We start from the raw sequence: 24480 nt of genomic DNA, 5'->3' as shown, positions 1-24480 counted from the left end.
GCCTTCCGGCTCAGCTCCTTCTTCACCACAACGGATCGGTACAACGTCCGCATTACTGAAGACGCTGCACCGATCCGCCTGTCGATCTCACGATCCACTCTTCCCCCACTCGTGAACAAGACTCCTAGGTACTTGAACTCCTCCACTTGGGGCAGGGTCTCCTCCCCAACCCGGAGATGGCATTCCACCCTTTTACGGGCGAGAACCATGGACTCGGACTTGGAGGTGCTGATATAAATATAAATGAATATAAAACACAAATATATTTCATTTTTAGGAGATAAATGGTGGAACAAGCTCAGTAATGAGTTGAAGATGTGTAGTTCTTTGTTAAGGTTTAAGAAAGCCTTGGAAGGTGAAAACAATGGAAAATTGTCAAATATAGTAACAATCACTTTTATACCATTGATATTTTTAAACGTTGATGTTCCAGGTAATCTTATTTTCAGTGAGTATATGGGATAGGCAAAAAAAAGCTTTGGTTTCAGCAGCCTGTTCCTTTTTGTTAATTCTTTTTCTTTTTGTGTGTATATGTGTATGATTGTTAAATATGTATATTCTGTACTGTTAAACTGATCACACACAATGGTTAATTATATGACCGAAATATACTAATTCAAATAAAAAAATAAACTAAAGTTTCATGTTACTGGGAGGAAAAGGCATTGGCGGCTGATTTCTTTTTCAAATTCCTTTGCGCACAACTGAAAAATAAAGTATTGGAAAACCCTCAAAACGACGTCTTTTTTAGTTCAAAAGTCCCATATTATACCAGACGATGTGCCCCGAGAGACCGTTTATGAAAATCGGAAGTGAGAAAAATCAAACCTCTCTCACTTGTTTGCTCCACTTTTTCTAACGAAATTGCGGCTTTTTGTGACACGTGAAGGAAAAGCCTCCCTTTCTAAATGAGCCCACCCGGTGTGAACGCCCATCACTCTGTTACTTAGCATGAGGCTTAACCACATAATTTTAAATACAAGTTTCAAGGCTTATCATAGGACATTTGGGAAGTAGTATTTTTATTATTGTTTTTGGGAAGTGTTTTTTTTTCTAGTTTTGTCCATTTTCTTTTCATGTTGCAAACAAATAACTCCGTTACGCCAAACAAGTAATGCCCACTGGATGCTGATTCTCGAGATCATAGTTGTCAAACTCAAGTCCCGGGGGCCAGATCTGGCCCGCCACCAGGCCTTCTCTGCTCGCTTAACATAACCAGAATTCATAATAATAATTCAAGATAAATGTAATTTTTAATTGACTTTCCATAAATATATAAAAGTATTAATTTTCTCTTCATGTCATATTATGCTCCTTCCAGAGCTGCTGTATTTAGAGTAAAGAGTTTTTATCCAATCAGAACTCAGCTAGCTTATGTTGCTATGCTGTACCAAATCTGCCGGAAGCTTTCAGAATCAACATAGCGGGTGTCCGTGCACTGTAAGTGAACGGACTAATACATTTGACAGACAGTTGCGATAGTCAATCAGATCAGGAGTTGTTAGTAAGGCCTTCTAGCTGGCCTAAGGCATATATATATATATATAAAATTATTCCCGGGCGTGGCCACTGCTGCTGCTCACTGCTCCCCTCACCTCCCAGGGGGTGAGGTTGATGGGTCAAATGCAGAGGATAATCTCACTACACCTAGTGTGTGTGTGACAATCATTGGTACTTTAACTTTATGTTGTCACGTTATGAGCTAGGTAACATAAGAACTCCATTTCCCAGCATGCTACAGTAGTGAAGAGTATGCCCAGTAGCCCCGTTTAGGTTGTTGAATGTAGATATGCCGGCAGCTGGATGTTATTGATGAGCACGCTGTGGAGAAAACTCTAAGAACTCAGCCAAAACGCTTCGTCTGCATCTTTTATGATAAGACAAGACAACACATATATTTGCAAGACCATTTTCAAGAAGGATATTTAAAGAGAAGCTACATCCTGTGAGACCATGTCGGCTAACCCCGGAAGCTAGCTCAGCTGTCCAGGCGACATGTGAGTTCAGATATGTCTTTATTTAATATGTTTTTGCAATATTAATTTTGACAGTACCACATAAGATACGTTTTAATTGCTGATGCAGGTTTACTGATTTTTAAATACGCCAGAAAATAACCCATTTTGTACAATGCCCAGTAGTTGGTAAACTTTTTGACTCGGGGGCCGCATTGGGTTAAAACACTTTGGCCGGGGGCCGAGCTCCTTCCCGTGACTGTGTGGGTTCCTCCCAGGTACTCCGGCTTCCTCCCACCCCCGAAGACATGCACCTGGGGAAAGGTTGATTGGCAACACTAAATGGTCCCTACTGTGTGAATGTTGTCTGTCTATCTGTGTTGGCCCTGCGATGAGGTGGCGACTTGTCCAGGGTGTACCCCGCCTTCCGCCCGATTGTAGCTGAGATAGGCACCAGCGACCCCAAAAGGGAATAAGCGGTAGAAAATTGGATGGATGGACATATATATTAACATGCACACACATACACAAGTCTCCAAAACGTAAACCACCATGTTGCTACAATAAAAAACAAACAAAGAAAAATATAAAAAGTGGTACACTTTTTATAATATACCGTATTTCCTTGAATTGCCGCAGGGCATATAGTATGCGTCTGCCTTGAAATACTGCCGGGTCAAACTCGCTTACCAAAATAATTAGCTCATGCTTACTATTACCGCCTGTTCAAACTCGTGACGTTACGAGTGACACTTCCCCTGTCATCATTTTCAAAATGGAGGAGGCTGATTTCAATACCGGTAATTTTGAAATCGCATAAAGGGAAGAAGATTAAGAGCTATTCAGTAGGATTTAAGGTCCAAGCTTACATCACACTCAAAGTTTTACTGTATGCCTTTGGTAAGTGCCTGAGAGAGAAGAGGTTTTAAAATAATAAGCGCATGCTTACTTTTACCGCATGCCTTTGGTAAGCGCAGGAGTGAGAAGAGGTTTTAAATTAATTAGCACCCCGGTGGCAATTGATATATATGTATATATATGTATATATATATATATATGTATATATATATATATATGTATATATATATGTATATATATATATATATATATATATATATATATGTATATATATATATATATATATATATATTCCTCGCGCACTAATTAACTGAAAGAGCAGGCACTTGCCGCTGATGATGTCAAGTTATCAATGGGGCGGTTTAGCTCGGTTGGTAAAGCAGCCGTGCCAGCAACTTGAGGGTTGCAGGTTCGATTCCCGCTTCCGCCATCCTAGTCACTGCCGTTGTGTCCTTGGGCAAGACACTTTACCCACCTGCTCCCAGTGCCACCCACACTGGTTTAAATGTAACTTAGATATTGGGTTTCACTATGTAAAGCGCTTTGAGTCACTAGAGAAAAGCGCTATATAAATATAATTCACTTCACAAAATGCATTTTTCGACAATATGATTTGCCTGAGCGGCTCGGAGAGTAAAATGGATTAGAAAAGACAGATTTGAGAAAAATTCTAATTAGAAATAATATCATTATTTTATTTTTTTTAACTTGGGATTTCCCGCGGGCCGGATTCTGGACGCTGGCGGGCTGTAGTTTGGGGACCCCTGCTGTATAGTATTTCTTCAGCAGTGGTTATGTGGTTGAATAAATGATGGTATTTTGAGAGGTAATCATTGAAGTCGGACATCACTGAAGGCCTAGGTGGGAAACGCACCGCCCGCCACATCATTTAATAGAATAGAATAGAATAGAATAGAAAGTACTTTATTGATCCCCGGGGGAAATTCAGATTTAAATGGCCAGTGAAAGCATGAAAATAATGCGCGTCAGTAAACTACCTTATATTTCTTACCAAATGTATTTATTCTTTCCATTTTGACAGAAAACATGACGTACTGCATCCAATTGCATATCTTTTAAACTTTAATATCCATCCATCCATCCATCTTCTTCCGCTTATCCGAGGTCGGGTCGCGGGGGCAACAGCCTAAGCAGGGAAACCCAGACTTTCCTCTCCCCAGCCACTTCGTCTAGCTCTTCCCGGGGGATCCCGAGGCGTTCCCAGGCCAGCCGGGAGACATAGTCTTACCAACGTGTCCTGGGTCTTCCCCGTGGCCTCCTACCGGTTGGACGTGCCCTAAACACCTCCCTAGGGAGGCGTTCGGGTGGCATCCTGACCAGATGCCCGGACCAACTCATCTGGCTCCTCTCCATGTGGAGGAGCAGCGCCTTTACTTTGAGTTCCTCCCGGATGACAGAGCTTCTCACCCTATCTCTAAGGGAGAGACCCGCCACACGGCGGAGGAAACTCATTTCGGCCGCTTGTACCCGTGATCTTATCCTTTCGGTCATGACCCAAAGCTCATGACCATAGGTGAGGATGGGAACGTAGATCGACCGGTAAATTGAGAGCTTTGCCTTCCGGCTCAGCTCCTTCTTCACCACAACGGATCGGTACAACGTCCGCATTACTGAAGACGCCGCACCGATCCGCCTGTCGATCTCACGATCTCCTCTTCCCCCACTCGTGAACAAGACTCCTAGGTACTTGAACTCCTCCACTTGGGGCAGGGTCTCCTCCCCAACTTTAATATCATCTAATAATAATAGTGGATTTCCCAAATTGATTTGATTTCAATTTTGTTTTCTGCGATGAGGTGGCGACTTGTCCAGGGTGTACACCGCCTTCTGCCCGAATGCAGCTGAGATAGGCTCTAGCACCCCCCGCGATCCCAAAAGAAACAAGCTGTAGAAAATGGATGGATGGATGGACGGATTTGATTTCAATTCAAATGGTTGAAATCGATTCACGATTCTATTCGATCTACACTTAGATATTGAAAATGTCTCAAATCTGAAAAAATGCAAATGGAGTTTTTCCTTCATCATAAAAAAACATTGGAGAGCTTACAGTTCTTCCGAGGTAAAAACAATTGCAATAAAAAAAAAAAAAAAGGAATTACAAGTCAAAAGAATTGTAACATTCCATCACTGCAAGATTATTCAAGTGCAAAATGATAATTACAGTAAATATCCATCCATCTATCCATCCGTTTTTTACCGCTTGTCCCTTTTGGGCTTCCTCCCGCCTCCAAAGACATGCACCTGGGGATAGGTTGATTGGAAACACAAAATTGGCCCTAGTGTGTGAATGTGAGTGTGAATGTTGTCTGTCTATCTGCGTTGGCCGCAGATAGACTGCTGCTCACTGTCTATCAGTGAGCAGCAGCGGTGGCCGCGCCAGGTAATCATTTTCGGTGATTTAACCCCCAATTCCAACCCTTGATGCTGAGTGCCAAGCAGTAAGGTAATGGGTCCCATGTTTAAGGCATCAATAAGTACTTCATGACTAATTAAGAGCCAATATGTTACTGATTTGTATGTTGATAAGCAACTAATTAATGGTGAATATGTTCCCCATACTAAAGTGTTACCATTTTTTCATCTTAATTGATTGAAAATTAACACCACTGAGTTGACTGATGAACATGATCACATAATTCATTCAGAAAGTATAAACAACAACAAATAAAGATAGAATACTATTAACCGCAACATGTAAGTGTAAAAAAAACCAACAATATTATGATATGTACATTTTAAGAATATACTTGTTTTATTTTTAAACAAAGAAAACAATCTGTAAATGTCTTTATTTTGAATTTATCGTGCCGTGATTTTACCAGTCTGGCCCACTTGGGAGTAGATTTTTCTCAAAGTGAGTTTGACACCCCTGGCCTGGATGACGTGCTCACACTTTTAAACCTCCATACCAATTTGTCCCATTTGAAGACTCTTTGCAACATATTTTTGAAATATGGTAATGCTTTACTTGTGAATACCTCATCAGTATGTCATGAAAAACTCATGAATCGATGCCCAGACGACAATTTTTATGAAGCCTGACTCCTCTACACATTTTAAAATGCTGTCTAAGCCTGCTATGGGAGGTTTAATAATGTTTTTTTTTTCAGCGAAAATGCTAACCCAGCATGATGTTGCTGTTCAAAATGTGACCGTAATGTTAGCGTGTAGCTAACATAGCTATGCTAGTGTTGCTAAAATGTTCCTTGCTGTCCTACTCCTTCATGTTATGTCGTTGTTAGTGATTCATCACATCCATTAGGATCAAGGATAACATTTAACCCGGTTGAAAAATACCATGAAATGGAACTTAAAGGAGAAATCATTAAAGAAAGCCGAGGGCCTACAATTGGAATCCACTTACATTATGTCTCCATCAATGAAGAAGTGGATGTTGTCGCTTGAAGGTCAAGCCTTAGGGTTAATACCGTTATGACACAAGTTGTTGATTGTGTAGTGACTTATATACACTATATTGCCAAAAGTATTTGGCCACCTGCCTTTACTCACAATGGAACTTGAAGGCTGTAGAGCTTTTTCATTTTGGGCTCCAGTACTCTGGAATGCCCTCCCGGTAACAGTTCGAGATGCTACCTCAGTAGAAGCATTTAAGTCTCACCTTAAAACTCATTTGTATACTCTAGCCTTTAAATAGACTCCCTTTTTAGACCAGTTGATCTGCCGTTTCTTTTCTTTTTCTTCTATGTCCCACTCTCCTTTGTGGAGGGAGTCCGGTCCGATCCGGTGGCCATGTACTGCTCGCCTGTGTATCGGCTGGGGACATCTCTGCGCTGCTGATCAGCCTCCGCTTGGGATGGTTTCCTGCTGGCTCCGCTGTGAACGGGACTCTCGCTGCTGTGTTGGATCCGCTTTGGACTGGACTCTCGCGACTGTGTTGGATCCATTATGGATTGATCTTTCACAGTATCATGTTCTCATAGTCATCATTGTCACCGACGTCCCACTGGGTCATTATTGTCACCGACGTCCCACTGGGTGTGAGTTTTCCTTGCCCTTATGTGGGCCTACCGAGGATGTCGTAGTGGTTTGTGCAGCCCTTTGAGACACTAGTGATTTAGGGCTATATAAGTAAACATTGATTGATTGATTGAAGTGCCATCCCATGGAATTGTCCAAAATGTTTTTCTTATCCTGGAGCATTGAAAGTTCCTTTCACTGGAACTAAAGGGCCAAGCCCAACTCCTGAAAAACCTACCCCACACCATAATTCCTCCTCCACCAAATTTCACACTCGGCACGATGCAGTCCGAAATGTAGCGTTCTCCTGGCTACCTCCAAACCCAGACTGGTCCATCAGAATTGATTAACGTGGAACCCGACTTAAACAAGTTGAAAAACTTATTGGGGTGTTACCATTCAGTGGTCAAATGTACGGAATATGTACTGAACTGTGCAATCTACTAATAAAAGTATCAATCAATCAAAAAGCTTGACTCATCAGTCCAGAGAAGGCGTCTATACTGCTCTAGAGTCCAGTGGCGACGTGCTTTACACGACTGCATCCCACGCTTTGCATTGGACTTGGTGATATATGGCTTAGATGCAGCCGTTCGGCCATGGAAACCCATTTCACAAAGCTCTCTGCGTACTGTACATGGGCTAATTGGAAGGTCACATGAAGTTTGGAGCTGTCATGATACATGTTCCGAATCATGTTCTGGTTAGTTTTGTTCTGTTAGTTTTGAACTCCCTTAGTTCCTGTTGTTGTGCACTCCTGGGTTTATTTTGGTCACCATGGGGATTCATTGGGTTCACCTGCCTCTGGTGTAGTGGTCCCATGCTAAGCTGCTGTCAACCACTAAACAGAGAGCTATTTATTCACCTCGCTTGCCACGCTCAGGGTGGCATCATTGTTTATTTCATGTCACAGTTTCGTGAGTGTTCCATGTCCATAGTTCTAGGTTTCCTTCGCTAAGTATTTCCTTTAGCTCCAAGTGCGATCAGCCCGTGGTGCCTTCGCTTTGTGTTCCGTTTTGTTGTACTACTTTGATTATTGAGAATTAAATCATGTTCTTACCTGCACGCTTTGTCCTGAATGGTCCGTTTGCATTTTGGGAGAACGAACCCCACAATAAGCTGCGCAGACCACGTCATGACAGGAGCTCTGTAGCAACTGACTGTGCAGAAAGTCTTTGCACTATGCGCTTTTGCATCCGCTGAACCCTCTCTGTCAGTTTACGTGGCTTATCACTCGGTGGCTGAGTTGCTGTTGTTCCCAAACTCTTCACTTTTCTTATAATAAAGTGGACTTTGGAATATTTATGAGTAAAAAAAATTCACGACCGGATTTGTTGCACAGGTGGCATCCTATGACAGTTCCACGCTGGAAATCACTGAGAGCGGCCCATTCTTTCATAAATGTTGGTAGAATTAGTCTCCATGCCTAAGTGCTTGATTTTATACACTGAGCCAAGTGATTACACTGCAAAAAGTCAGTGTTCAAAAACAAGAATAAAAAATACAAAAATTAGGGATATTTTTTTGAACTAAGCAAAATTATCTGCCAATAGAACAAGAAAAGTTGGTTTGTCAAGACTTTCCAAAACAAGTAAAATTAGCTAAACTCAATGAACCCAAAATACCTTAAAATTAGTATATTTGCACTAATATCAAGTGTACTACTATATGTTTCATTGAAAATATAACAGTGAATTATATTTTTAAGTGAATTATATTTATATAGCGCTTTTTCTCTAGTGACTCAAAGCGCTTTACATAGTGAAACCCAATATCTAAGTTACATTCAAACCAGTGTGGGTGGCACTGGGAGCAGGTGGGTAAAGTGTCTTGCCCAAGGACACAACGGCAGTGACTAGGATGGCAGAAGCAGGAATCGAACCTGCAACCCTCAAGTTGCTGGCACAGCCACTCTACCAACCTAGCTAAACTGCCCCAGGAAAGTCCATTTGGCTGTCATCTGTTTTAATATGACACACCGTTTTGTCAAAGTCATGATTTTTTTTTTCATGCCTGAAATAAGAAATTCTTACTTTAAAAAAGTAGTTTTATACTTGTAAGTGTGGATGACACAGCTTTGCAACAGTTGATATTCTAGTTTCAAGCATGTTTTGCTCAATATAGGTCATAAAATATCAGCAACAAGCTGTAATATCTTACTGAGATCATTGAGAACCAAAACACTTAAAACAAGTAAAAAACTCTAACATAAAATCTGCCCAGTGAGAAAAATGATCTTATTAGACAGAAAATAAGCAAATATCACCCTTATTTGAGATATTGAATCTTACTTAGATTTCATTTTTTGCATTGTAGGACACCTGATTCTCATCATTTGGATGGGTGGCCAAATACTTTTGGCAATATAGTATATGTGTGTCATCTTCTGCAGCTCTACTTTAATATTCATCTCCGCGTGATTAATAGTCGCAGTGTGGCGTCCTGCCCCCACAGTGTCCGAGCCCGCCAAGGACCTCTCTGGCACAATATATGTAGCATTTTTTATGTTTCTCCTCTCGCCTATTCACTATTTCCTCTGCTTTCTCACCCTCTGTAGTAAATTGTCTTAAATGAGCAGACATGTATTGGCTGAAAAATAAGTTATTGCCCTCAATTTGAGCTTTTCAGCCGATGAAATGTTTCGGGGCACTGAAAATGTTATCCGTCAGGAATTTAGTTTTAACCTTTTAGAAAGTACCAAAGGTGATCATCACTTTCGGAGTTAAACTTGCAGGAATCCACAGCGTGACAAAAACAAAGTCACATTTTTAGTGATAATGGGGATGTTTCTTGAGTGAGAAATCTTTGTGAACTTTAAGGAAATGTCGGTTATTTTATTTTTCATCTGAAGCTCTGCAGGGGTTTTTTTCATTTAAAGCAGGGGTCTCAAACACGCGGCCCGTGGGCAATTGCGGCCCACGAGACGTTATTTTGCGGCCCGCACTTTAATATGAAAATTTAATATTGGTGCGGCCTGTGAGTTTTATATGAATGGCGCTTTACAGCTTTACATACTTGTATACTCTCAATTTTCCCAGGAGACTCCCAATTTTCAGTGCTCCTCCAGGGGTAATTATTCTTTAAAAATTCACCCAAACAACAATATTAAGGGGGCACCGTGGAGGCACTGCCTTTAACGTCCTCTTCAAACTGTTCAAACAGCGTGCCAGCCCGGCCACATGTTGTATTTAACTTCTGAAGACGGAGTAAGTGACTGCAAGACAAAGTTGATCAACAGCCACACAGGTCACACTGAGGGTGGCCGTATAAACAACTTTAACACTGTTACAAATATGTACCGCACTGTGAATCCACACCAAACAAGAAAGACAAACACATTTCGGGAGAACATCCGCACCGTAACACAACATAAACACAACAGAACAAATACCCAGAATCCTATGCAGCCCTAACTCTTCCGGGCTACAATATACACCCCCGTCCCTCCCAACAGCTACAATTATACACAAAGTAAACTACAATCTGCTACCCAAGAATATGCAACAATTCATCTAAAAAAAAGAGGAGAAATATAATCTTAGAGAAAATTTTAATTTACAACATTTGTACGCACGTACAACACTTAGGACCTTCAGTATATCCGTATGTGAAATTAAATTATGGAATGGATTAAGCCAGTGGTGTCCAAAGTGCGACCCTGGGGCCATTTTCGGCCTGCAGCTAATTGTTTACCGGCCCGCCACACATTCTTGAAATGCTACTGCAAAAATTAAAATAAAAAAACATTTTAAAAAAAAGAGAGGGGAATGAGGTGAAATCTAACTAGAAAAAGTTGCAATGTTGACACAGAGTTGCCATGCAGGCTGTTTTTTTTTCTTTTGTCTATTTTTCTTTTTCTTTTTTTGCTGGTACTCCAAAAAAAAAAAAAAATCAATGTTATAATGAATTATTGACCTATTCAAGGCTACAATTATTTCAAATATTTCACTTTAAAATGTTTTATCTGGAAAATGTTGCATATATAGTGTGGTTTCCATACAGAAACATCAACATTTTTTTGGGACAAAAGAACATAAAACAAGCAAAAATAATTGTTCGAACGTAAAATCGACAGATATATCTGAAGTTGATCTTGTAACTTAAGTGTTGAAAGTAAAAAAAAAACGAATAAAAATGTATCACTTTATGAGTGGGGCACCTTTTGAATCCCAAATATATTTAATGGGATTTTATTTATCTTTTCACTGTAATTAATCAAAAACATCCATCCATCCATCCATTTTCTACCGCTTATTCCCTTTCGGGGTCGCTGGCGCCTATCTCAGCTACAATCGGGCGGAAGGCAGGGTACACCCTGGACAAGTCGCCACCTAATGAATTAAAATCAATGGTGTCCTGTATTGTTGATCTTTTTAAGGCTCTAATTACTTCACATCAAACATTGCTGTCTGAATATTCTGGGCAGTAGGGGAAATACTGCATATTTCAGTTTTATTATAACAAAAAGCTAAGTTGTCTTCCACAGAAAAGGCATAAAACCTTATTGGGGGCGGTATAGCTCGGTCGGTAGAGTGGCAGTGCCAGCAACTTGAGGGTTCCATGCAGTGGCGTCGCCAGACAGATTTCACTGGGGCACGTGCCCCAGTGTTGATCTGCAGTGCTCCAGTAAAAATTTCACCAATAAAAAAAACGCTTCAGAGTTTTAAGTCTACATAACATAGACAACAGCGCACATACTACTTAGTATGGTAATTGATTGCTACTGTATTCACTCCACGTAACAATGAGCACATGGCTAATTAATATGGTAATTTATTCACGCGAGAACGTTAGCGGCTCCCATTGTCTTTTTTACTCTGTGAAACGGGTTTAAATAGCTCTTTGAGTGGTAAAGGTGGCCGACCTCTGATGTATTTCAACGGGCGGGCGGTTGCGGTTCTGATAAAATGTTTGTTCGGGTGGACGGCGGGTGGATGACGACTTTGGTGATGCGGTTGCGGATGATATAATTGCCTATCCGCTCATCTCTACCGGTTATACTTTGCTGCCATCAGTCAACTCATTGGTGTTAATTTTCGATCTATCAAGATTAAAAAAAACTATATTCAAATCAAAATACAGGATGTTAGTTATTGTAGTTTGCTCATTTTCCTCGACTAGTGCACTAACATCATGTGGTTTATTTTATTTTTTTACATATGTAGCATAATCCACAAAGATACAACAATTTGCTATTGCGACTTCTAGTGGACACATTTAGAACAGCAGTTTCTTCCATTCCAAAATTTCGGCTCATTTGTATTCTTAGCAAACTTATCCCGCGGGCCGGATAAAACCTATTCGCCATACGTTTGACACCCTTGTTTTAGGACAACATTAAAATGTCCCTTTTGAAGAATAGGCCAACATTTTCAAGGGTTGCAGGCAAAACTCCTGAGCATTGGCTTGGTAGTGCCTCTCAGAATTTTTTGAAACCATTCAGCCCCTTTGGTCACTTCCAGTCAGCAACATGAACCTGGATAAATAAGCATACTTTGGTTTGAAACAACCCCTTTAATGTTGTTTTGGCTGCTTCTAGCAGCACTATAAACTATAAACACTTGGTTATTAAGTCACTTTTTAGAAGAATAGGGCCCCTTTAAATCTGCTTAGCTGGTGAGTAACATTGAGGTTTGTACGGCATACCGGTATTAGTATATTACCGCGATACTAATGAATCATATTCGGTACTATACCGCCTCTGAAAAGTACCGGTCACCCACCCCGTTTTCGTCACGTCGTGTCATTGGTGGTTTACGAGCAGAGGAGCGTGTTCGGCAGCGCACAATCACGGAGTACTTACAAGCAGGACACAGTGTGGTGACAGAAAAGGGAAAACATACTCATTTTGGCTTAAAAACTAACGTTAAAGGTGAAGTTATAACACTGGAACACCCTCAGGAAGAGGTGCTTTAAGACATGGCTAGCTAGCTAGCGGCTAAAGTCGGCAGTGTTTTAGCTACTTCTAAATCACTAATCCCGTTCTCCATGGCGACAAATAAAGTACGTTTCTTACAAGTATCATCCCTGCAGGATGAGGAATAGCTAAACGTACTTCACTACACACCGTAACTCAAAATGTAAACAAACGCCATTGCTGGATCTACACCTGACATCCACTGTAATGATACCAAGTACAGGAGCATATCTTGTCGGTACTACTATTAATACATTGAATATTTTTTGGCATCACATCTTCTTCTTTCCTTTTAAAAAAATGTATATTTAGTTTATAAACTCCAAAAATATGTCCCTGGACACATGAAGACTTTGAATATGACCAATGTATGTGTAACGATCCGCCTCCCGGATCTGACATAGTTTTTGTTCTTGAGTCCTTTTTGTGTGTTTTGATTATTTTTGGACTCTTCCGATCCCGTAGTTTGTGTGTGCACTTCCTGTTTTGGGTACTAAGGTTTCCGATTTGTCCCAGCTGCTCTTGTTTTACACACACAGGTGTCTTGATTGTTACTTTAGTATTTAAGCCTGCATTCTACCTTAGTTCGTCATTTGCTACACAAAACAATCACGTTTGTTTTCTCTAAGTCCTTGTTGTTTGCTAAGTTACGTCTTAGCTTCCGTGCGCTCGGCACGCGCTACTTTGGACACTTTAAACTCGATGCTAGTTTAGCATTAGCTTCTCGTGCGCCTTTACTTTGCTTTTGTAGCAGTGTTATTTTACCTTTTTGCATTAAATCAGCTCTTACCTGCTATTCCTGCTTGTCCTTGGTCCTCGTGCATCCGGGGGTGACACAACACGCGCACACGATGCGTCCCGAAAGTGACAGTATGATCCTGTAACTACTTGGTATCGGATAGATACCTAAATTTGTGGTATCATCCAAAATTGCAGATGAATAAGTGGTTATTACATTTTTACAGAAGTGTAGATAGAACATGTTAAAAGAGAAAGTAAGTAGATATTAACAGTAAATGAAAAAGTTAAAGTACCAATGATTGTCACACGCACACAAGGTGTGGCCAAATTATTCTCTGCATTTGACCCATCGCTCTTGGTCACCCCCTTGGAGGTGAGGGGAGCAGTGAGCAGCAGCGGTGGCCACGCCCGGGAATAATTTTTAGTGATTTAACCCCCAATTCCAACCCTTGAAGCTGAGTGCCAAGCAGGGAGGTAATGGGTCCAATTTTTATAGTCTTGGTATGACTCGGCTGGGGTTTGAACTCACAACCTATCGATCTCAGGGCGGACACTCTAACCGCTGAATAGGTTGATAATTCATTTTCTACCGCTTGTCTTTAATAATTTAAAAAAAAATTACACAATGGAAAATAACGTACTTGTTGTGATCCGCTTCCCGGATCACATCCTTCGTCTTGTTCTTGAGTCCTTTTGTGTGTTTTGATTATTTTTAGACTCTTCCGATCCCTTAGTTTGTGTGTGCACTTCCTATTTTGGTTACCATGGTTTCTGATTTGTCCCAGCTGCTCTTGTTTTACGCGCACGGGTGCCCTGATTGTTACTTTAGTATTTAAGCCTGCATTCTACCTCAGTTCGTCATTTGCTACATGCAACTTTCACGTTTGGTTTCTCTAGTCCTTGATTCTATTGCTAAGTCACGCCTTAGCTTCCGTGCGCTCGGCACGCGTCAATTTGGACTTTCGGAGTCCATTGCTAAGTGTTAGCTTAGCTTACCGTGCATAGGCACGCACTTTCTTTTCTGTTTTGTACCAGTGTTATTTTACTTTTTTGTACATTTAACCAGCTCTTACTGCATCTTGGGGTGACAACTCGCGCATCACAATGCGTTCCAAACGTGACAGTACTTACTTCATATGTCAGCAGACTAAATTAGGAGCTTTTGTTTGTTTACTTACTAATAAAAGACAAGTTGTATTATATGTTCACTGTTTAATTTAAGGACAAACTTGCAATAAGAAACATATGTTTAATGTACCGTAAGTATTTTTGTAAAAATAAAGCCAATAATGCCATTTTTTGTGGTCCCCTTTACTTAGAAAAGTACCCCAAAAATGTTGGTACCGAGACAACGCTCGCATCAACAATCCTCTGAGTCCTGAAAGACGGTTGCACTTTTTCATGTTTTTCCTAAACCTCCCGCCTGCGTCGCCTGAGTGACTTTCCATCCCAACAATCATCCCGTCTTCTTGCAGGATTCTGCCACCTGAATCTTCCTTCATCCCAGTTCCCCCGAGGATTCGCCTTCGACAGCGACGACCCCAACTTCCCCACCGAGCAGCTCTGCTTCCTGGGCCTCATCTCCATGATTGATCCGCCGCGTGCCGCTGTGCCCGACGCCGTGGGTAAATGCCGCTCGGCTGGCATCAAGGTAATTGCTTCGCGCAGAATCTCTTATGGCGTCGTCGTTCCCGGAAAGCCGTTTCCTGCTGCGTCATTTAAATACCGATGAGACGTATGATGAACTCTTGAATGCCTTCCTGAGAGATCGTCGCCGGCCCCGTACATATAATCTGTGTATATCCTCGCCTTTCATTATGCTTTGTGGGATGAAATTGTTTTTTGTTTTTTTTTCCTTGACATGAAAGAATGCAAATAGGTGTGTGGGTTGATGGCAGACAATGTGACTTGTCAGAGCATTGAAAGCTCAGGTGTGAATAATTGCATGCCACTTTCAATACATGATGACAGTTTTCTCCTATGTGACGCTGGAGAAAATGTAAGTGAAGGGTGTCACGTGGTCCTCTCAGTGGGTGTAATGCAGAGCTCATAGGCAGCCATTGTTCTGAAGCCCCAGTCTGCACATTAAGATGACTGACAGGTGTGGTTAAATTATGGCTTTGATTGATTGATTGATTGATTGAAACTTTTATTACAAACCCCATTTCCATATGAGTTGGGAAATTGTGTTAAATGTAAATATAAACAGAATACAATGATTTGCAAATCCTTTTCAACCCATATTCAATTGAATACATTACAAAGACAAGATATTTGATGTTCAAACTCATAAACTTTATTTTTTTTTTGCAAATAATTAACTTTGAATTTCATGGCTGCAACACATGCCAAAGTAGTTGGGAAAGGGCATGTTCACCGCTGTGTTACATCACCTTTTCTTTTAACAACACTCAATAAACGTTTGGGAACTAAGGAAAATAAATGTTGAAGCTTTGAAAGTGGAATTCTTTCCCATTCTTGTTTTATGTAGAGTGTCAGTCGTTCAACAGTCCAGGGTCTCCGCTGTCGTATTTTACGCTAGCAGGAAAGTACCCGCACTCTTCTTTTTATGAAGCCACGCTGTCGTAACACGTGCTGAATGTGGCTTGGCATTGTCTTGCTGAAATAAGCAGGGGCGTCCATTAAAAAGACGGTGCTTAGATGGCAGCATATGTTGTTCCAAAACCTGTATGTACCTTTCAGCATTAATGGTGCCTTCACAGATGTGTAAGTTACCCAGGCCTTGGGCACCAATGCACCCCCATATCACAAATGCTGGCTTTTGAACTTTGCGTCAATAACAGTCTGGATAGTTCGCTTCCCCTTTGGCCCGGATAACACGATGTCGAATATTTCCAAAAACAATTTGAAATGTGGACTCGTCAGACCACAGAACACTTTTCCACTTTGCATCAGTCCATCTTAGATGATCTCAGGCCCAGAGAGGCCAGCAGCGTTTGTGGATGTTGTTGATGAATGGCTTTCGCTTTGCATAGTAGAGCTTTTACTTGCACTTACAGATGTAGCGACAAACTGTATTTAGTGACAGTGGTTTTCTGAAGTGTTCCTTGCAATTGCACTTTGAGAAACGTTGCTCTTAAACTGTTTGACTATTTGCTCACGCACTTGTGGACAAAGGGGTGTACCTCGCCCCATCCTTTTGTGTGAAAGACTGAGCATTTTTTGGGAAGCTGTTTTTTTATACCCAATCATGACACCCACCTGTTCCCAATTAGTCTGCACACCTGTGGGATGTTCCAAATAGGTGTTTGATGAGCATTCCTCAACTTTATCAGTATTTATTGCCACCTTTCCCAATTTCTTTGTCACACGTTGCTGGCATCAAATTCTAAAGTTAATGATTATTTGCCCAAAAAAAAAAGTTTATCAGTTTAAACATAAAATATGTTGTCCTCGTAGCATATTCAACTGAATATGGGTTGAAAAGGATTTGCAAATCATTGTATTCTGTTTATATTTACATCTAACACAATTTCCCAACCAATATGGAAACGGGGTTGGTAACTTAGATATTGAGTTTCACTATATAAAAGTGCTTTGAGTTAGTAGAGAAAAGCACTATATAAATATAATTCACTTCACTTCAGATTATCCAGTGTGGTTTTAATACATAAAAAAAACAAAAACGTAAAATTTAGTGGATGCGTCTTACAGTCCGGAAAATACGGTATATTTGTATACTTGTTCTATTTTGATATTACAGTAGCCCATTAATGCAGAACAAAAATGGGCCTGAAATTGGGCCCCCTGCTAGCATTGATGTCATCGTCAATGTTTACAAAAAAATGTCCATTGACTTTTGTAAAGATTTTTTCACCACGCTCATCTCTAAAAGTGTTTGAGGAGCTCTTAATTTTCCGGCGGCGTCGCCTCAATGCCTCAAAGTCACTTTTCACTGACGCCAGCTAAGTGCTAACAGCTAGCAGTGCCATTCTTGTCTGCTGTAACGACCACAACACATCGGGCTGACTGATGGGCCCCCGAGGCGTCGTCGTTGCAGCTGGCGCTCGCTTGTCGCAGCCATGGCGATACGTTTGACGTGTTCGTGTGATGGATGCGCGCAGGTGATCATGGTGACGGGCGACCACCCAATCACGGCCAAGGCCATCGCCAAGGGAGTGGGGATCATCTCGGAGGGCAACGAGACCGTGGAGGACATCGCGGAAAGACTCAACATCCCTCTCAGCCAAGTTAATCCGAGGTGCGCTTGCCCCCCCCCCCAGAAAAAAAAAAGAGACCACCGCTTTGTTGCTGAGGTTTGACTGTGTTGACCCCCAGGGATGCCAAGGCGTGCGTGGTTCACGGCTCCGACCTCAAGCACATGAGCGCCGAGTACCTGGACGACCTGCTGAAGAACCACACCGAGATTGTGTTTGCTCGCACGTCACCTCAGCAGAAGCTCATCATCGTGGAGGGTTGCCAGAGGCAGGTCAGTGGACCCCTGATAGGGTGTGCGTGCCACACACGCATCATAGATAGATAGATAGTACTTTATTGATTCCTTCAGGAGAGTTCCCTCAGGAAAATTAAAGGCCTACTGAAACAAGATTTTCTTATTTATACGGGGATAGCAGGTCCATTTTATGTGTCATATTTGGTAATTTCGCGATATTGCCGTATCTTTGCAGAAAGGATTTAGTAGAGAACATTGACGATAAAGTTCGCAACTTTTGATCGCTATTAAAAAAGCCTTGCCTTTACCGGAAGTATCAGACGATGTGCGCGTGACGTCACCGGTGTGAGGGCTCCTCACATCCTCACATTGTTTATAATGTGAGCCACCAGCAGCAAGAGCTATTCGGACCGAGAAAGCGACAATTTCTCCATTAATTTGAGCAAGGATGAAAGATTTGTGGACGAGGAAAGTTAGAGTGAAGCACAAAAAAAAGAAAAAGCGACAGTGGGACCGTTTCAGATGTAATTAGACACATTTACTAGGATAATTCTGGAGGATCCCTTATCTGCTTATTGTTTTAATAGTGTTTTAGTGAGATTGTAAAGTAATACCTGAAAGTCGGATGGCTGCGGTGAATGCCAGTGTCTCTCAGAGAAGCCAATGGAGGAGCCAAGATCACACCCGCCTTTTTGAGCTGCAGGAGGAAGTCGCATAATCCACTGAAGTCTCCGGTAAGAGCCGACTTATTATCACAATTTTCTCATCCAAAAACTTGCTGGTTGACGTAAAGAAACATGTTCGCTTGACTGCTCTGTGTTAAAGCTTCACAACAAACAAAGAAACACAGGCTGTGTTTCGGTGATAAAGGCAGCTGCAATCCACCGCTTTTCACCAACAGCATTCTTCTTTATAGTCTCCATTATTAATTGAACAAATTGTAAAAGATTCAGCAAAACAGATGTCCAAATTACTGTGTAATTATGCGATGAAAACAAATGACTTTTAGCCGTGTGTGGTGCTGGGCTAATGTGTCCCCTCCAACCAATAACGTCACAAACACGCATCATCATTCCGCGATGTTTTCAACAAGAAACTCCGCAGGAAATTTAAAATTGCAATTTAGTAAACTAAAAAGGCCGTATTGGCATGTGTTGCAATTTTAATATTTCATCATTGATATATAAACTATCAGACTGCGTGGTGGGTAGTAGTGGGTTTCAATAGGCCTTTAAAATTCCAGCAGCAGTGTAAGAAATTTAGATATAATTAAAAAAGTGAACAATGAGGGTGTATGTTATTGTTTTGCATCCTGTCATGTCTTGGTGATCGTGTTTAGTTTGGCTATGTTCTGTTTTTTCACTCCCTGTTTTGTTTTCATGACAACCCATTAGTTTTCACCTGTCCTCATGTCACACACCTGATTCATTTGGCCTCACGCACCTGTTGTTAATCACGTCACCACTATTTAAGCCTGTAGTTGCCAGGCAGTCAGCCTGGCGACATCATATTCATGTTCTGCACTCTTGACACTCTGAGTACTCTGTCCAGGTCATAGTTCATGCTACATATGTTTTTTTTTCTTTATTCAAGCCACAGTTTAGTGAGTGTTTGGTTCATGTTTTCATGTCCATAGTTTGTTATAGTAATAGTTTTTTTGTTTTTAGCCAAGTTTTGAACCTTCGCTGTGAGCGCCTTTTTGTTTTCAGTTTTTGAGTTAAAATTAAAATCATGTATTTACCTTCGAGCCATGTCCGGTCCAGTCCGTTTGCATTCCGGGAAAACAACCCTCGAAGTAAGCTGCGAAAGCCACGCATAAGTTGTACCAAAGTCCTCGACCTGACACATCCCCTGTCATCCTTGTATACCCCTCACCCCCCATGCTGTCCATCCATCCATTTTCTACCGCGTATTCCCTTTTGGGGTCGAGGGGGGCGCTGGCGCCTATCTCAGCTACAATCGGCGGAAGGCGGGGTACACCCTGGACAAGTCGCCGCCTCATCGCAGGGCCAACACAGATAGACAGACAACATTCACACACTAGGGCCAATTTAGTGTTGCCAATCAACCTATCCCCAGGTGCATGTCTTTGGAAGTGGGAGGAAGCCGGAGTACCCGGAGGGAACCCACGCAGTCACGGGGAGAACATGCAAACTCCACACAGAAAGATCCCGAGCCTGGATTTGAACCCAGGACTGCAGGAACTTCGTATTGTGAGGCAGACGCACTAACCCCTCTGTCACCGTGAAGCGCTGCAAAAAATGAAATCAAAGTAAGATTAAATATCTCAAATAAGGGTGATATTCGCTTATTTTCTGTCTAATAAGATAATTTTTCTCATTGAGCAGATTTTATGTTAGTGTTTTAATTGTTTTAAGGGTTTTTGTCCTAATTGAGCTCAGTAAGATATTACAGCTTGTAAGTGAGATTTTATGACCTATATCGGGTAAAACATGCTTGAAACTAGAATATCAACTGTTGCAAAGCTGTGTCATCAACACTCACAATTATAAAACTACTTTTTACTGTTACTTCAAGCATGAAACAAAAAAAAAATCATGACGCCGAGCGCATATTATTATGTCAAGATAATGGCACTAGCATTTACTTATTTAAGAATATTTTTCAACATATTGAGCAAAAAGGTATTTCATTTTTTACTACCAAGAATGGTGGACTTGTTCTTAGTGTGAATGCACTTATTTTAAGTTATTTTTGGGTTCATTTAGGTTAGCTAATTTTACTTGTTTTGGAAAGTCTTGACAAGCCGAATTTTCTTGTTCTACTGGCAGATAATTTTGCTTAGTTTAAATAAAATACCCCTCATTTTTGTATTTTTTTCTTGTTTTTGAACACTGACTTTTTGTAGTGCAACAACTCCTCTCTGCACTGCAAAAAGTCAGTGTTCAAAAGCAAAGTAGTGTAACAACTCCTCTCTGCACTGCAAAAAGTCAGTGTTCAAAAGCAAAGTAGTGTAACAACTCCTCTCTGCACTGCAAAAAGTCAGTGTTCAAAAGCAAAGTAGTGTAACAACTCCTCTCTGCACTGCAAAAAGTCAGTGTTCAAAAGCAAAGTAGTGTAACAACTCCTCTCTGCACTGCAAAAAGTCAGTGTTCAAAAGCAAAGTAGTGTAACAACTCCTCTCTGCACTGCAAAAAGTCAGTGTTCAAAAGCAAAGTAGTGTAACAACTCCTCTCTGCACTGCAAAAAGTCAGTGTTCAAAAACAAAGTAGTGTAACAACTCCTCTCTGCACTGCAAAAAGTCAGTGTTCAAAAGCAAAGTAGTGTAACAACTCCTCTCTGCACTGCAAAAAGTCAGTGTTCAAAAACAAAGTAGTGTAACAACTCCTCTCTGCACTGCAAAAAGTCAGTGTTCAAAAGCAAAGTAGTGTAACAACTCCTCTCTGCACTGCAAAAAGTTAGTGTTCAAAAGCAAATTAGTTTAACAACTCCTCTCTGCACTGCAAAAAGTCAGTGTTCAAAAGCAAAGTAGTGTAACAACTCCTCTCTGCACTGCAAAAAGTCAGTGTTCAAAAGCAAAGTAGTGTAACAACTCCTCTCTGCACTGCAAAAAGTCAGTGTTCAAAAGCAAAGTAGTGTAACAACTCCTCTCTGCACTGCAAAAAGTCAGTGTTCAAAAGCAAAGTAATGTAACAACTCCTCTCTGCACTGCAAAAAGTCAGTGTTCAAAAGCAAATTAGTGTAACAACTCCTCTCTGCACTGCAAAAAGTCCGTGTTCAAAAGCAAAGCAGTGTAACAACTCCTCTCTGCACTGCAAAAAGTCAGCGTTCAAAAACAAAGGTAAAAAGAATACAAAAATGAAGGGTATTTTATTTGAACTGAGCAAACTTATCTGCCTATAGAACAAGAAAATTCGGCTTGTCAAGACTTTCCAAAACAAGTAAAATTAGCTAACCTCAATGAACCCAAAAATACCTTAAAATAAGTACATTCTCACTAAGAACAAGTCCACCTTTCTTGGTAGAAAAAAAATAAAGACCCTTTTGCTCAATATGTTGACAAATTTTCTTAAATAAGTAAATGCTAGTGTCATTATCTTGACATAATGAAATGCGCTCGGCATCATGATTTTTTTTTGTTTCATGCTTGAAGTAACAGTAAAAAGTAGTTTTATAATTGTGAGTGTTGATGACACAGCTTTGCAACAGTTGATATTCTAGTTTCAAGCATGTTTTACTCAATATAGGTCATCAAATCTCAGCAACAAGTTGTAATATCTTACTGAGATCATTTAGGACCTAAACACTTGAAACAAGTATAAAATCTTATGTATGGCCGCGCAAGTCCCGGGATGCCCAAAATGTTCTTAACACACCCAGCCGAGTCCCATGGGGAAGGGGGATGAGAGTTGGAAAAGTCAGCAAAAGTCCCAAATATGTTCTAAATACCTACACATGTTCGAGTCCCACAAGTTCCGCCGCCGGTCGGGATGCCCAAAATGTCCAAAACGCGCCCAGCAAAGTCCCACGGGAAGGTGGGGAGAAAAGGGAGAAAAGTCAGTGAAATGTTCAAAAATCCCACCCGGGTTCGAGTGTGCACTCAAACTCTAACCCGGGTGGGACTCGAACCTGGGTAGGTATTTTGAAAATTTTGGGGGACTCTTGCCGACTTTTCTCATTTTTCCCCCCTACTTCCCGTGGGACTTTGCTGGGTGCATTTTGGACATTTTTTGTATCCCGGGACTTGTGTGGCCGACGGCGGGACTCGTGGGACTGGAACCCCGGGGAGGTATTTTGGACACAATTGGGACTTTTGAACATTTTGGCCGCCTTTTCCCCGTCTTCTTCCCCGCCTTCCTGTGCACCATTGCTGGGTGTGTTTTGGAAGCTTGGACAAAAATAGTTTTAAGCATATTTTACTCAAAATAGGTCATAAAATGTCGGAAACAAGCTGTAGTATCTTACTGAGATCATTTAAATCATTACAATTAGCTAACTTCAATGAACCCAAAAATACCTTAAAATAAGTATATACTCACTAATAACAAGTGTACTACTATACAAGTACGTATTTTCTATTGTTTCATTGAAAATAAAACGGCAAAGTCTATTTGGTTGTCATCTGTTTTAATATGGGAATAATCGTGTCAAAGTCATGATTTTGTTTTACATTCTTGAAATACGAAATTCTTATTTTAAAAAGTAGTTTTATACTTGTGAGTGTTGATGACACAGCTTTGCAACAGTTGATATTCTAGTTTCAAGCATGTTTTACTCAATATAGGTCATCAAATCTCAGCAACAAGCTGTAATATCTTACTGAGATCATTTAGGACCTAAACACTTGAAACAAGTATAAAATCTTATGTATGGCCGCGCAAGTCCCGGGGTGCCCAAAATGTTCTTAACACACCCAGCCGAGTCCCATGGGGAAGGGGGATGAAAGTTGGAAAAGTCAGCAAAAGTCCCAAAAATGTTCTAAATACCTACACATGTTCGAGTCCCACAAGTTCCGCCGCCGGTCGAGATGCCCAAAATGTCCAAAACGCGCCCAGCAAAGTCCCACGGGAAGGTGGGGAGAAAAGGGAGAAAAGTCAGTGAAATGTTCAAAAATCCCACCCGGGTTCGAGTGTGCACTCAAACTCAAACTCGAACCCGGGTGGGACTTGAACCTGGGTAGGTATTTAGAAAATTTTGGGGGACTCTTGCCGACTTTTCTAATTTTTTCCCCCCTACTTCCCGTGGGACTTTGCTGGGTGCATTTTGGACATTTTTTGTATCCCGGGACTTGTGTGGCCGACGGCGGGACTCGTGGGACTGGAACCCCGGGGAGGTATTTTGGACACAATTAGGACTTTTGAACATTTTGGCCGCCTTTTCCCCGTCTTCTTCCCCGCCTTCCTGTGCACCATTGCTGGGTGTGTTTTGGAAGCTTGGACAAAATAGTTTTAAGCATATTTTACTCCAAATAGGTCATAAAATGTCGGAAACAAGCTGTAGTATCTTACTGAGATCATTTAAATCATTACAATTAGCTCACTTCAATGAACCCAAAAATACCTTAAAATAAGTATATACTCACCAATAACAAGTGTACTACTATACGAGTACGTATTTTCTATTGTTTCATTGAAAATAAAACGGCAAAGTCTATTTGGTTGTCATCTGTTTTAATATGAGAAACAATAGTGTCAAAGTCATGATTTTGTTTTACATTCTTGTAATACGAAATTCTTATTTTAAAAAGTAGTTTTATACTTGTGAGTGTTGATGACACAGCTTTGCAACAGTTGATATTCTCGTTTCAAGCATGTTTTACTCAATATAGGTCATCAAATCTCAGCAACAAGCTGTAATATCTTACTGAGATCATTTAGGACCTAAACACTTGAAACAAGTATAAAATCTTATGTATGGCCGCGCAAGTCCTGGGGTTCCCAAAATGTTCTTAACACACCCAGCCGAGTCCCATGGGGAAGGGGGATGAAAGTTGGAAAAGTCAGCAAAAGTCCCAAAAATGTTCTAAATACCTACACATGTTCGAGTCCCACAAGTTCCGCCGCCGGTCGAGATGCCCAAAATGTCCAAAACGCGCCCAGCAAAGTCCCACGGGAAGGTGGGGAGAAAAGGGA

General features: G+C 41.1%; 1 protein-coding gene across 2 annotated transcripts in view; it reads left to right on the top strand.

Moving 5' to 3' along the window:
* Positions 1-24480, top strand: part of atp1a2a (ATPase Na+/K+ transporting subunit alpha 2a) — a 193753-nt gene that overhangs the window by 118570 nt on the left and 50703 nt on the right. For both annotated transcript variants that reach the window (XM_061920966.1, XM_061920967.1), the window contains 3 exons: positions 14949-15124; positions 17559-17695; positions 17773-17923. In XM_061920966.1, coding sequence (XP_061776950.1) covers positions 14949-15124; positions 17559-17695; positions 17773-17923 — 464 coding nt within the window. The remainder of the gene's footprint in view (positions 1-14948; positions 15125-17558; positions 17696-17772; positions 17924-24480) is intronic.

This window comes from Nerophis ophidion, linkage group LG14, assembly GCF_033978795.1.
Source record: "Nerophis ophidion isolate RoL-2023_Sa linkage group LG14, RoL_Noph_v1.0, whole genome shotgun sequence".
Taxonomy (NCBI): domain Eukaryota; kingdom Metazoa; phylum Chordata; class Actinopteri; order Syngnathiformes; family Syngnathidae; genus Nerophis; species Nerophis ophidion.
The sequence above is the reverse complement of the archived record's forward strand: the minus strand, read 5'-3'. Positions and strand labels throughout refer to the sequence as shown.